The sequence below is a fragment of the Rhagoletis pomonella genome, unplaced genomic scaffold, assembly GCF_013731165.1.
Source record: "Rhagoletis pomonella isolate Grant_MI unplaced genomic scaffold, Rhpom_1.0 Rhpom_scaffold_03224, whole genome shotgun sequence".
Taxonomy (NCBI): Eukaryota; Metazoa; Arthropoda; class Insecta; order Diptera; family Tephritidae; genus Rhagoletis; species Rhagoletis pomonella.
In genome coordinates this window covers 10,641-23,145 of record NW_023461777.1, presented here as the reverse complement: position 1 = coordinate 23,145, position 12,505 = coordinate 10,641, and the positions used below count along the sequence as shown (strand labels likewise).

The window sequence follows — 12,505 nt, the reverse complement described above, 5'->3', positions numbered from 1 at the left end:
ACTCTTGACCTAATATCGTCGACACATAAACATGGGTTGGAGTCCATCAAAAGTGACTTTGAGACAAAATTCAAATCTTTACTCGAGCAACTCAACGTAGTCAAAAATCAATTTGAATCCATAAGCAAACAAATTTTCAATGACAACAACAACAACATTGCGAAAGTGCTAAGTGAAATTAATATCCTAAAAGTGGCTGTTGCTAAAACAACAAACTACAATGTAAGGACTGAACCGAACGTAACCTGAAAATTTTAAGCAGTATAAAAAAGTAGGCTGGTTAAATTTTTAAAATTTTTTTATTTTGTTGTAACATTGCATATTTTACGCAATATTATTTACTTTTGAAACATTTTCGAGATCAAATTTTTTCCCACTCCTGCCGCAATTTTTTAGGTATGTCCTTCATCAACCTTACGACAGTGCTGTCATTGACCTGCTTTGTGGCCCTCTTCCATTTTAGCCGAAATCCTGAACATTTTTAGCGGTTTCCTTGGTATTTCTTAGCTTGCTTTTAACTAACGCCTAATACCTCTCAATGGGCCGACACTGCGGGACATTTGGCAAGTTCACTATTTTTTTAACGAAGTCAATGTTTTGGATTCAAGAATGTTTATGGTGGATCTCGCGCAGTGGGCTGGAGCTAAATCCGGCCAAAACAGTGTGGCTCCTCCATGATTTCTTACAAACGGCAATCGTTTGTTTAAACACTCCTTGACGTACTTTTCTCCGTTAATTGAGCCAGTTTTCACAAATGAGGGGGTCCTTTTGCCACATTGGTAAATTGCCTGCCACACAAGATACTTAGCTCCAAATTTTTCAATATTGATTGAAGTGTCTGCATCTGGGAGTGTTTCGCCTTTAAACTTCGTGTAGTACTGTGGTCCTGGAAGCGTGCTGAAGTCTGCTTTTACGTAGGTTTCATCGTCTAAAATTATGCAAGCTTTTTTTTCTCTCATCAAATTGCACAGCTTTCGGGCTCGTGTTTTTATAGTTTTTATCTGCTTCTCGCTAACTTTTGCTGCTTTTTGCTTCTTCCGAGTTTCTAAATTATTTCTCTTCTTGCATCTTTGCACCATAGACTGGCTGGTTCCACATTTTTTCGCAACATCTCTAGAGGACATGCTTCGATTTTTCGTTATCACTGATGTTATTTTTACGTCCAGAAGTTGATCTCGAGGACCAATTTTAAAGCTGAGTTTTGGGCAGCGCTGTACCGCCAGTGACTCCAAATATCGGTTCAGTACCGATTCAACCGTACTTCGCGCGATTTTTAATTCCTTTGCAATAAAATGCCGCGGCCTTTGTGGATTTTCATGATATTTGTCAACAATAAGTTTGCGCCGTTGTTCTTGATTCATTTTTACACCAAAACTGTATGCTTCAACGGGAAAGTTCAAATTGGAAATAAAATTTAACGCTTTGAACGAAGCATTGCCGTTGAAAAAAAATTAATATTTTTTTACAGCTATCTCATGGGCATTTTCGAAAGTTACAAATTATGTTCGATTCAGTCCTTAAATGCTTCTAAAAAGAAGTCGAATAGCCGCCCGCCTGCTGTTCAGAATACTTTTGTTGCGCCTGATGATGGCAATTATACCGCTATTACTGAAATGACTTTTACCGGCTCTTCACCATCCTCTTTAACATCATCTTCGCACTCAGTTAGTGGTGCTAAGCATATCAACAATAACAATAGCGCATCAGTGAATGCTTTGCCTACTGTTGGTGATGCTGCTAGTGGTGCAAAGCACAATAACAATAAAACTCATTGCTTGCCTGTGGCCCGCAATGTGTCAGTGAATGCTTCTTTGCCTATTGCTGCTGATGTTGGGTTTTTAAATTCATGCGATCCTGCTGCTACGTCTGGTTCGCTCATATCGCCGCTGCCTTCAAACGCTGTCACACAGTTTTCTACGGTTCCTACTTTGCCTATTCAATTTTTGCCTACTGCCAGTGATGCTAATTCTAATGCTATGCTCAATAATACTGAAACTCGTTGCTTGCCTGTAGCCCGTAATGTTTCAGTTAATGCTTCGTTGCCTAATGCTGGTGATGCTGTGTTTTCAAATTCATGCGATCCTGTTCCTACGTCTGGTTTGCTCACATCGCCGCTGCCTTCAAACGCTGTTACACAGCATTCTACGGATGGTGCTGAAAAGTATGAGTGGAAAACGGTACGCAACAAGAAATCAAATAGATATAAAAATATTGTTGTGGGCAGTAATACTAACTGCGACCTCGACGTTGTAATTAAAAAGAAGTGGTTACACATCTCTATGTTCAAACCATCCGTGACTGAAGATAAAATAATTTCATATGTTGCTGATCAGTCAGGCGTTGACAGTCAACACCTGGCTTGCTACAAGCTGGTTAAAAAGGGTGCTTCTGTCGATAGTTTGCGTAGCCTTAACTTTAAATTTGGCGTTTCACCAGCATTCTACAACCAAATTGCGAATCCAGCGGTCTGGCCGACTAACATAAAAGTAAGACCGTTCCGCTTTTTTCAAAAACTGGACAACTCGGAAGCGAACCACTAGCCCAAATCGCAGCTGCAATGATAATAATCTGAAAATCTACTACCAAAATATATCTGGTATTCGAACTAAATGTGCAAAGGTTCGCATGCTAACTGCTCATTTGGAATATGACGTATACGTTTTTGTAGAATCATGGCTTAACGACAGCTTTTTTGATTGCGAAATCTTTGATTCTGACCTTTTCGACATTTTTCGCAAAGACCGTGATGCTGAGAAGACGGGATGTTCTAGAGGCGGTGGTGTTCTCATAGCGGCTCAACGGAGATTCAAAGCTTCACAAGTAACGCTCACCAATTCTGACTCGCTCCTTGATCAGCTTTGCGTCTGTATTCACAGCTCCTCCGGCGATATCCTTTACATATGTGCGTCATACATCCCGCCGAATAGCTCTGAAAGCCTTTACGTTGCACATGCTGATAACATCGTATCATTGGCGTCTGATGTCGTTGGTAATAATCACATTTGTGTTCTTGGTGATTTCAACTTTAGCCGGCTGAACTGGACTCCAAGTGGAGATTCTGCTGCTCTTATAGCTGCAAACGTGAGCTCTCCAACAGAAATTTATATCGTTGATAGCTTTTCAAGTATTGGATTACAGCAAGTTAACTGTATTTATAACCAACTAAATAGACTATTGGATCTTGCTTTTATCAGTGACAATGTAAACTTCACGTTATCGGAATGTATGTCTCCCATCTCTCCGGCTATAATGCATCATGTGCCTCTCGCTCTTGAGCTGGAGTTTTATAACTTTGATTCAGTGCCGGAAGATCGCAGTATTAATTTTAACTATAAATCGTGTGATTTTTCTTCCTTAAATGATGCCCTATCAGATATAGATTGGAGTTATACTTTCCGTGGCAGTGATGTAACCTCTTGTTACCGTATTTTTAAGACCACCCTCTATGAGCTATGCCTACAGTACATCCCTATTCTTAAGAAGAAGGTGTACAAACTACCGTGGTACACGAAGCGTTTAAAGCATCTAAAAAAATTTAAAAAACAAATTTAGCAAATTGTATAAATCCTCAAACGACTCCGCGCATCTTCTTAAGTTCCGGTACTTTCTAAAAGAATTTAATTGTTTGAACAAATTTTTATACCGAAATTATATTTTAAACTTTGAAGCTAATATTATCTCGAATCCCAAATCTTTCTGGCGTTTCATTGATTCCCGAAAATCTTGCTCATCAATTCCAACAAATGTTTTCTACAATGGTCGCTCCGCAAATTCAGCCTCTGACTCGGCAAACCTATTCGCTGAGTTTTTTTTGCGCTAACTTTGTCAATGACATGGACTCGAATATAACGGGCTCTAGCTCTTCTAGTGACTCTTCGCTGAATTTTGGTTCGCTAACCATTTCAACCGAGGACGTTATCAAAGGAATTGGTGATCTTAAGCCATCTTCACAAGGCGATGTAGAGGGTTTCTCGGCTTTTCTGTTGAAAAACTGTCTATGTTTAGCTGAGCCTCTTACTGCAATCTTCAATCACTCTCTGGCCTCGGGCATATTTGTGGACGACTGGAAACAAACGTCTGTAACCCCTATCTTTAAAAGTGGGAACAAAAATGATGTCCGCAACTACAGACCGATATCAAAGCTATCTTCAGTCTCCAAATTATTTGAGATTGTTGTAAGCTGTAAACTGTCTTTTGCTGTTAAAAACCTAATTTCTACTAATCAGCATGGGTTCGTCGCTAACCGCTCAACAGTCACAAACTTGGCTATTTTCAGTGATTACTGCTTATCTGCTTTTGAAAACAAAGCTCAGGTGGATACCATCTACACTGACTTCTCGAAAGCTTTCGACAAAGTATCACATGGTTTACTTCTGCTGAAACTGATCTCTTTTGGATTTCATTCGACATTTTTGTCTTGGGTTAAATCCTACTTAACTGATAGGCGCTGCTTTGTAGTAGTCGATAATGCAACCTCAAAACCGTTCATCGGGTCCTCGGGTGTCCCTCAAGGCAGCATTCTCGGTCCCCTATTTTTTGTGCTTTTCATCAACGATATCAGTTCTTGTTTCAAATTTGCTAATTACCTACTTTATGCTGATGACCTTAAAATATTTGCAACTATCAAAAACCTTTATGACTCAGCCAACCTGCAATCGGACCTGAACAGAGTTCATGAATGGTGCTGCAAAAATCAGTTGACGCTAAATATCGGCAAATGCTTTCATGTATCTTACAGTAGACATCTCAATACTTTGCATACATCATATTCTATCTCTGGCTCTGTTTTGCAATCTGTGACCCAAATGAAGGACCTTGGTGTTGTCTTTGACTCCAAACTCGCATTCAATAGTCATGTCGATTACATCCTTTCGCGCTCATACTCGATGTTAGCTTTTATCCGCCGAAACTGTCAGGCGTTTACGAACCCTTACACTCTTAAAACTCTGTTTTGTGCACTTGTCAGGTCAAGACTGGAGTATGCAACGTTTATTTGGAGGCCTTACACTAAAATTCTAGCTAAACGATTAGAACGTGTTCAAAAAGTTTTTATAAAATTTGCTCTCCGTTCATTAAATTTTTCTTTGCCACTTCCTTCATACTATTCTCGCTGCCAACTAATCAACCTTACAACACTGGATAACAGAAGATCCATTTTAGCGTGCACGTTTGTCGTTAACATCATAACTGGCTCAATTGACTGCCCTTCTCTTCTAGAAAAGATTGCATTTAATATTCCCTCTAGAATCCTCCGCCATTGGGATTTCTTTAAAATAGGTTTCTCTAGAAGCAGTTATGGTGCCAACGCTCCGATCTCTAGAACGTGTGCTGAACTTAACCTAGTCTTCAATGCTTTGGACATTGATTTCTCACAATCAGGCCCTGCCTTGGTTACTCATCTGCGAACATTTTTCTCTGCGCTATACCACTAGCGATGTATTTAATCTTAGCTCTTGTGAACTTAATGTATTTAAAATGTATCTTAATTTTTAAGTTTTAGTAGCACTTAATTAGTGTTAGCTGAGTAGTCTGTAAGAATATTCTGTATTCCAAGACTGAAATAAATAAATAAATAAATAAATAAATTTCAAGTTTCAATAATTTCCAAGTACAATACTTGCATGCAGTACAGTTATATTTCTGTTTGTTTCAAAAAAGACGGAAAATTAAAATCGTAACTTTGATTGTTATCAATGCCTCAAAAATATAAAGCGAACACTACCTATTACTTCCTGCTCAAAAAATATCAGGCAAACCGTGCCTCTTCTTTTTACCTCAAAAATAAAAGGTAAAAACAATCGGTATCTTTTGCAAAGGTAATAACTCAGAATCTTAAAAAGGATGCAGGAACCATAATATACAATAAGATACGATTCTAACGGTATCTTTGAAAAAGGTGGTCGGAAAATTTGTTCAATGTGTCTTTTTGATTCCAAAATTTGAAAATAACTTTTATTTACGGTCTCTAATACATTCTACTTAGCCAAAAATCTACACATCATTACTAAACCTAGTATTATATATAAAACTACGATGTTCAGGTCTTAAAATTGGATTCAAATATTTGGATGTATTCTCAATTCGTTTGCGAAAACGATCTCGGTCACGGGCAAGACTTTCCCAATGCCCCTTTCTTGCGGATTTGTAAGCAAAACTCCATGCGTACATCGTATGGACCTCTGGATTAAGGTTAAAGCGAACCTGAAATAAAAAATAAGGAGTTATAAGTTAGCAGAGAACAGATAACGCAGCAAAAAGATTTTTAATTAATTTATTTATTAGTTTATTCAGTCTACGGAGCTACAATTCCTACAGACTATAAATACGGGTTTTCTAAATATCCCAACTCCTGTGCCACGTATCGGCAACATTTTTTTTGTGGGGAGTTATTCTTTTTTAAGTAAATGTCCATAAAAATATAGAACTTTTTAATTACACTCTTTAGGAAAAGGTTTAATATGCAGCTTTTTAGACCATTTAATTTTAGTATAATAAAGTGCAAGTCATAGGTAGCTAAGACTTACCCATTATTTTTGGCAAATTTTTTGTGGAAGGTGTCGCTCATTTTCCCCATTTAAAAAAAATATCGAACATTATTTTATATTGTGAAAATGAACGACTCCTTCAACTACAAAATTTCTAAAAAATTAATGATAAGTCCATGGTGTAATAATAACAAGGTGTTGTCAGTAACTTAACCTCACTTTTTCGGCAGGTCTATTCCGGTCACGCATTTTAAAGTAGTAGAAAAAGTACTAATTATTTACTACTTTTAATCCGTTCGTGCATACTATTTCAAATTAAATGTAGAAAAATGTTTAATTACAGGCTTATAAGCCTGAATATATGTTTGTATCGTCAGTTGCACACAGCTTGGACATATATTGTAAATAAGGCAATTTCCTATAAAACTGTAAATGATTTTTTAAATAGATTAATAATAACAATAGATTGGCGCTTACACATATGTTAGTGTTTGGCCGAGCTTCTCCTCCGACTTGTGGCGTGCGCCTTGATGTTGTCACACAAAGCGGAGGGACCTACAGTTTTACGCCGACTCCGAACGGCGATTGTATTTTTATGAGAAGCTGTTTTTCATGGCAGAAAAGCACTCGGAGGTTTGCCATTGCCTGCCGAAGGACGACCGCTGTTAAGAAAAAAACTTTTTTCTATATTTTTTGCGATGTTGCTTTGACCAGGGCTTGAACCCAGGTGTTGCGGTGTGGAAGCGCGCACTGCTTACTACTACACCACAGCGGCTGACATATAGATTAAAACACATAAATATCGATAATATAAGCACAATCATAATTTAAACATGCTGCCGCTCTATTCTAGTGTATCAGTAGTCCATTTGGCTCGATATTATGACAATGCAGCAAAAGATATTTAATATAAAAAATCGCCTTTCCATACGATTTTTGTGTACGTTTTTTCCATTGATAACCACGATGTCTTTTATTTTTTACTTTTTGCGGACAAAAATTATACAAATCCAGCAATTCTAAATATTAATATTGTTCCGAAAACACCAAGTTCTTTAAATATCGCGATAAAACGAATTACTAAAAAGGAGTATTTTAGATACTATTTCCCAACGAATATTAATATAAAAATTAAGATCGACAGCACTGAAAATAAGCATGCCGATCTTGTCAAAATCACAACAAACACGTCGCTACTGACAACACCTTGTTATTATTCCACCATGGTATATACCATGATACAAAAAAGAAGACTTTTGACGGATAATAAAATTTTTTGAAGTTTCATAAATTGTCAGTATTATCAACGGCCTTGCCACTTTGATAATATTAAAACAATACATCGGAGTATTTTCTTTCCCATATTTTTACCAATGTGAGAATATTTCAAATCAAAACTCACAATAAGTACTTGATATTTTTTTACTTACGTGGTTTGCCCCTCTTATTAAAAATATATAAAATGTAAACTGTTACATTGTAATTATTCTTTTTATTTTATAATAAAAACCATTAGTGCATTATGTTGTTATTTTTTTCATTTTCTTATTTTGATATACAATTTTCGTTTCTTTAATCTTGCGATTTAAAAATCGAATTCTAAAGAATGTTCTTCCCAAATAAAATCTTTTTATAATATTTTGGTCCAAATTTACTTTTAAATTTCTCATCAGATTTTGCAAAAATTTTGGCTTTGTGGTTAGCGAATCACCATTAATTTCAACAAATTTTGAATTCAAAATTTCCAATGTATGCAAAAAACTTGAATTAGGCTTGTACAGACCGCCCTCCGATAAACAGTTAACATACGTATAATTTTGATCACTTTCTACATGCGTCCTGAAGCCTAGTTTTGTCAACCCCATTTTCGAAATTATGTAGCCGGCAAAATTTTCAAGTCCATCATATTCCACATCTTTGAGTGGACTGATGAAATCTTCTGCTTCATGCTCTTCTGCGAGCTACTTAAAAAAATTAGAAATCAAATAAAAACGAAAGGGTAAGGAGTTTACCTCGAGTTCTTCTTCTGCGGATATTTCAATATCGTTAAGTGGTTTGAAAACATTTTCACTGAGCAACTCCTCTTCAAATTTTAACATTACTTCACTTGAAGACTCAACATTTGTTTCCGTGCTCAAAATAGTTTCGTTTCGCCCTAATAAAGTTCATGAATACATTTTAGAATCTTTATGACAACAATAATTTCTTTAAGTGGTTAAAAAATTACCTAGAAGGTATGATCGAAATCTGTACTTGAATTCGAGAGGTGACGGATGGTCATGCAGCCCTCTTTTCATATATGTTCAATAACTTCACTAAACTTCACTCATTTTCATACATTTTTGTTTACTTTTACAAAAAAAAAAAATGGGAAAATTTTAGTTTGGCATCCCCCGCGTACAAAAAAAAGGTGGCTATGGGGGGGTAGGGGGAGTTCTCCTGATTGCAAATATATATACTTTTAGCCGCAGGAGGCTTATAGTTTTTAAGTTATTTGTTGTTAAAGTTTGTAAATTGAACTAACCTCTCGGCGCTATTTCACACAATAAACACTATATTTATGTAGACACTTTGGAAAAATAGCTGCATTAAAACCCCGCACAATGAAATGTAAACATACTTTTTACATTTATGATGTATTTTTAGTAAATTAAGTAAGTTTTAATAATTATCACGCACTTATATATGTATACGCACATTGTGAATACAGAACCGTTGATTCAACCATGGTTTCACACTGACATTAGAAGAGTGCAGCCACATCTAAGAAAATAACAATAAAAGAGAATAGTTTTTATCGTACCCATTTTCCTGCTCAGCGTTGAATTAGTAGTAAAGGAGGGTATGGGGTTAAATACCCCCAATAAAAAAAAAAATTGACAAGCGCCGCAGGCGAAAATTTTTAATAAAAAATCGCGCGATTTTTTATTAAAAATTTTCATTATTTATCAAGTATTGATTGTTATGGAAAAAGCGCCGCACGCGAAAATTTGTAATAAAAAATCGCGCAATTTTTTATTAAAAATTTTTATTATTTATCGAAGTATTGATTTTTATGGAAAAAGCGCTGCAGGCAAAAATTTTTAATAAAAAATCGCACGGTTTTTTATTAAAAATTTTCATTATTTATCGAAGTACTGATTTTTATGGAAAAAGCGCCGCAGGCGAAAATTTTTAATAAAAAATCGCGCGATTTTTTATTAAAAATTTTCATTATTTATCAAATTAACGATGTACGTTTTCTACATTTGTGTTATTTGAACTACAATAACACCAGTAAATATTATTTCCACCCGAAAAAAATAATACCGTTATGATCAGGAGTAAGACCCCTATCGATCCTAATATTATTATTTTTAATAAGAGCAATATATGTACACTTATACTTCCTAATTATACGCACTTATTTGTGTATTTTTTTAACGTATGGTAGCATACATTTTGTGTTACTGTCAGCCATTGTTATTTCTGCTTGTTTGTGAAATGTGCAAACGTTTGTGAAGACATTTATAAACGCGTTTTACTTAATTAATTAATTAAGAATTGTATATTAAAGTGGAAATCGCAGGCCGGGGTTTTAATGCAACTATTTTGCCGAAGTGTGCACATAAATAAAGTGTTTATTGTGTGAAATAGCGCCGAGAGGTTAGTTCAATTGACAAACTTTAACAACAAATAACTTAAAAACTAGAAGCCTGCTGCGGCTAAAAGTGTATATATTTGCAATCAGGAGAACTCCCTCTATCGTTCCATAGCTACCTTAATGCGGAACTCCGGGGATGCCAAACTAAATTGCAGCCAAACCACGTAAGTAAAAAAAAGTACCAAGCACTAATAATGGTTTTTGATTTGAAATGTTATTACATTGGTATAAATATGGGAAAGAAAATACTCCGATTTATTGTTTTAATATTATCAAAGTGGCAAGGCCGTTGATAATACTCACAATTTATGAAACTTCAAAAAATTTTATTATCCGTCAAAAGTTGTTTATTGAAACTACCTTCTTTTTTGTATCATGGTATATACCATGATATAAACTGCCACTTTCATATTTTGTTTAACATTTTAAATATTGAAAAAATTGCGACTTACTTTTTTAATATTTCCGTCAATTTTTATACCGTTGCCTATTGCAACATTCGCTTCTAAACTGTGATTTATATCTTGTTTTTCAGCATGAGGATTGCGGGTACTGGTGCAGCCTTCGTCTTCTGAATCTGTATCGTCCAAGTCATAATCATCATCTTCTGCATAATAGGTTGGTGAGAAATCACATTTATGATTATTGCTTTCATCTTCCAAGAAGCAAATGTCATCACTATTTTCAGAAATAGTACGCTGGCGTTGTCTCCTGTAGGGGCAGCTAAGATTTATTGGATGCTCGTCCGATACTATTCCTTCATCGCTTGCAAGGAGAATCGACGTGGCGTTATTTGGCTTTTTATTTACGTCCTTACAAAACGGCATGCTTAACCCTGATATCAGATTCGCAAGAATGTTTTGGGTTACAGGTTTCGTGAAGGGATATTTTACTTTAAAAACATTACTTTGATTAGATAGGTTCGCGCTGTCAGTGGCTCCACAGGCATATGCAATCGATTTTAAAGACATGTTTACGCAACTTAGTTGAGCATGGACTGCAAACTTTTGTATTATTGCGGTTTGTATCCAAATTAAGGGCTCCAATATTTTTGCACAAGTTTTGACCACACCGCTTGACGCAAGAAAACTTAATAGCGAAAATATTGATATTTAATTTATTAAAGCTGCAAACACTAGTACTTTGAAGTAATTTTCAACATGTGTAAATTATTTTTCACTTGTTAGAGCATTGCAGTTCGACAGCCGCAATAAAGAAAATAATCAAATACTTAATAACCAACATCAAGTACATGTTAAGAGCGATTTCATTATAATTTTGTCACCAACGACGCAAGTAATTCACAGTATTTTTAAACGAACACTTAACGAACATGTTTGGAGTTCTCAATGAGCGTTTGTCTATTATATCCAGAACAGAAAAATTTGCTATATATGTATTTTTAACTTTAGAATTGTGACACAATAAAATTGAATGCATTTTAATAAAAGGCTGGATGTTAATAGAGATTAGAAATCGGAAACCATCGATAGCAATATCTATGGTTTCTGGCTATTTATGAGGTTATAACCGGCCGTCTTCACAAGCGTGCAAATCTCGCTTGCATTCTGCTTTTTTCTCTCGTATGCGAGATAAAGTTTTTTGACTGGGCATTTGACAGCATACTTTCTCATTTATAAAATGTCGCCAAAAAAGAAGGATGGAGCCTTTCAGTACAAAATTTGTATTTTCCACCGAAATAAACGATGTTTCTACTCTAAAGAATGCCAAACAACAAAAATAATAGTTGAAGGCGTACGAGATCTCGCCATTCGCTCGGGATGCGAGAAAAAGTATGCTTAGTACTTTTTGCGGTCTACACGTGCGGGATCTCGCATGCTTCGTCACAGTAGCTACACACGACGAGCATATCCGCGCACATGCGCGGCTTGCGGGTCATGCTCGTCGTTTGTAGGGCGGTTTGCGCGCATGCTCGCCAAAAATCAAAAAATTTTGATTTTCAGCGAGCATGCTCGTCGTTTGTAGCGTGGTTTGCGAGCATCGCATTGGAAACAAAAACAACAACCTCATTTTGTGTTGATGCTTGCAGTGTTCACATCGCGGATAAATGCATCCAAGCCATGTGCGTTAATTGAATTTTTGATAAATGAGGCTAAATTACTATATGTATATGTATGTACATACATATAAGTAAAATATAAATAAATTTAAGTAACACATACATAAAAAACCCTAAGTCATAAGCATTTCAATTGCATCATCCGCGTCTTTCCTTTCCATGTTTACGCTTTGAGTACAAAATCACTTATGAGCCGCTCGCCGTTTGTAGCAAACGACAGCCAGCATGTTGGTGCACATGAGCGCGGATATGCTCGTCGTGTGTAGCTACTGTCACGCAAGCGAGATTTTCAGCACG

General features: G+C 36.0%; 1 protein-coding gene across 2 annotated transcripts; it reads right to left on the bottom strand.

Moving 5' to 3' along the window:
• Positions 1–5,919: 5,919 nt before the first annotated feature.
• LOC118754033 lies at positions 5,920–11,625 on the bottom strand. Of its 2 annotated transcripts, XM_036488902.1 has the most exons (4): positions 11,372–11,625; positions 11,036–11,217; positions 10,581–10,963; positions 5,920–6,201 (listed from the first exon to the last, which is right to left on the bottom strand). In XM_036488902.1, exons 1-4 carry the CDS (start codon positions 11,380–11,382, stop codon positions 5,992–5,994), a joined length of 786 nt encoding a protein of 261 aa, XP_036344795.1. In that variant the 5' UTR covers positions 11,383–11,625; the 3' UTR covers positions 5,920–5,991. The 2 variants fall into 2 exon arrangements, with proteins under 2 accessions (XP_036344795.1, XP_036344794.1); XM_036488901.1 differs by having other exon boundaries at positions 10,581–11,217; positions 11,372–11,623.
• Between the last annotated feature and the right edge of the window lie 880 nt (positions 11,626–12,505).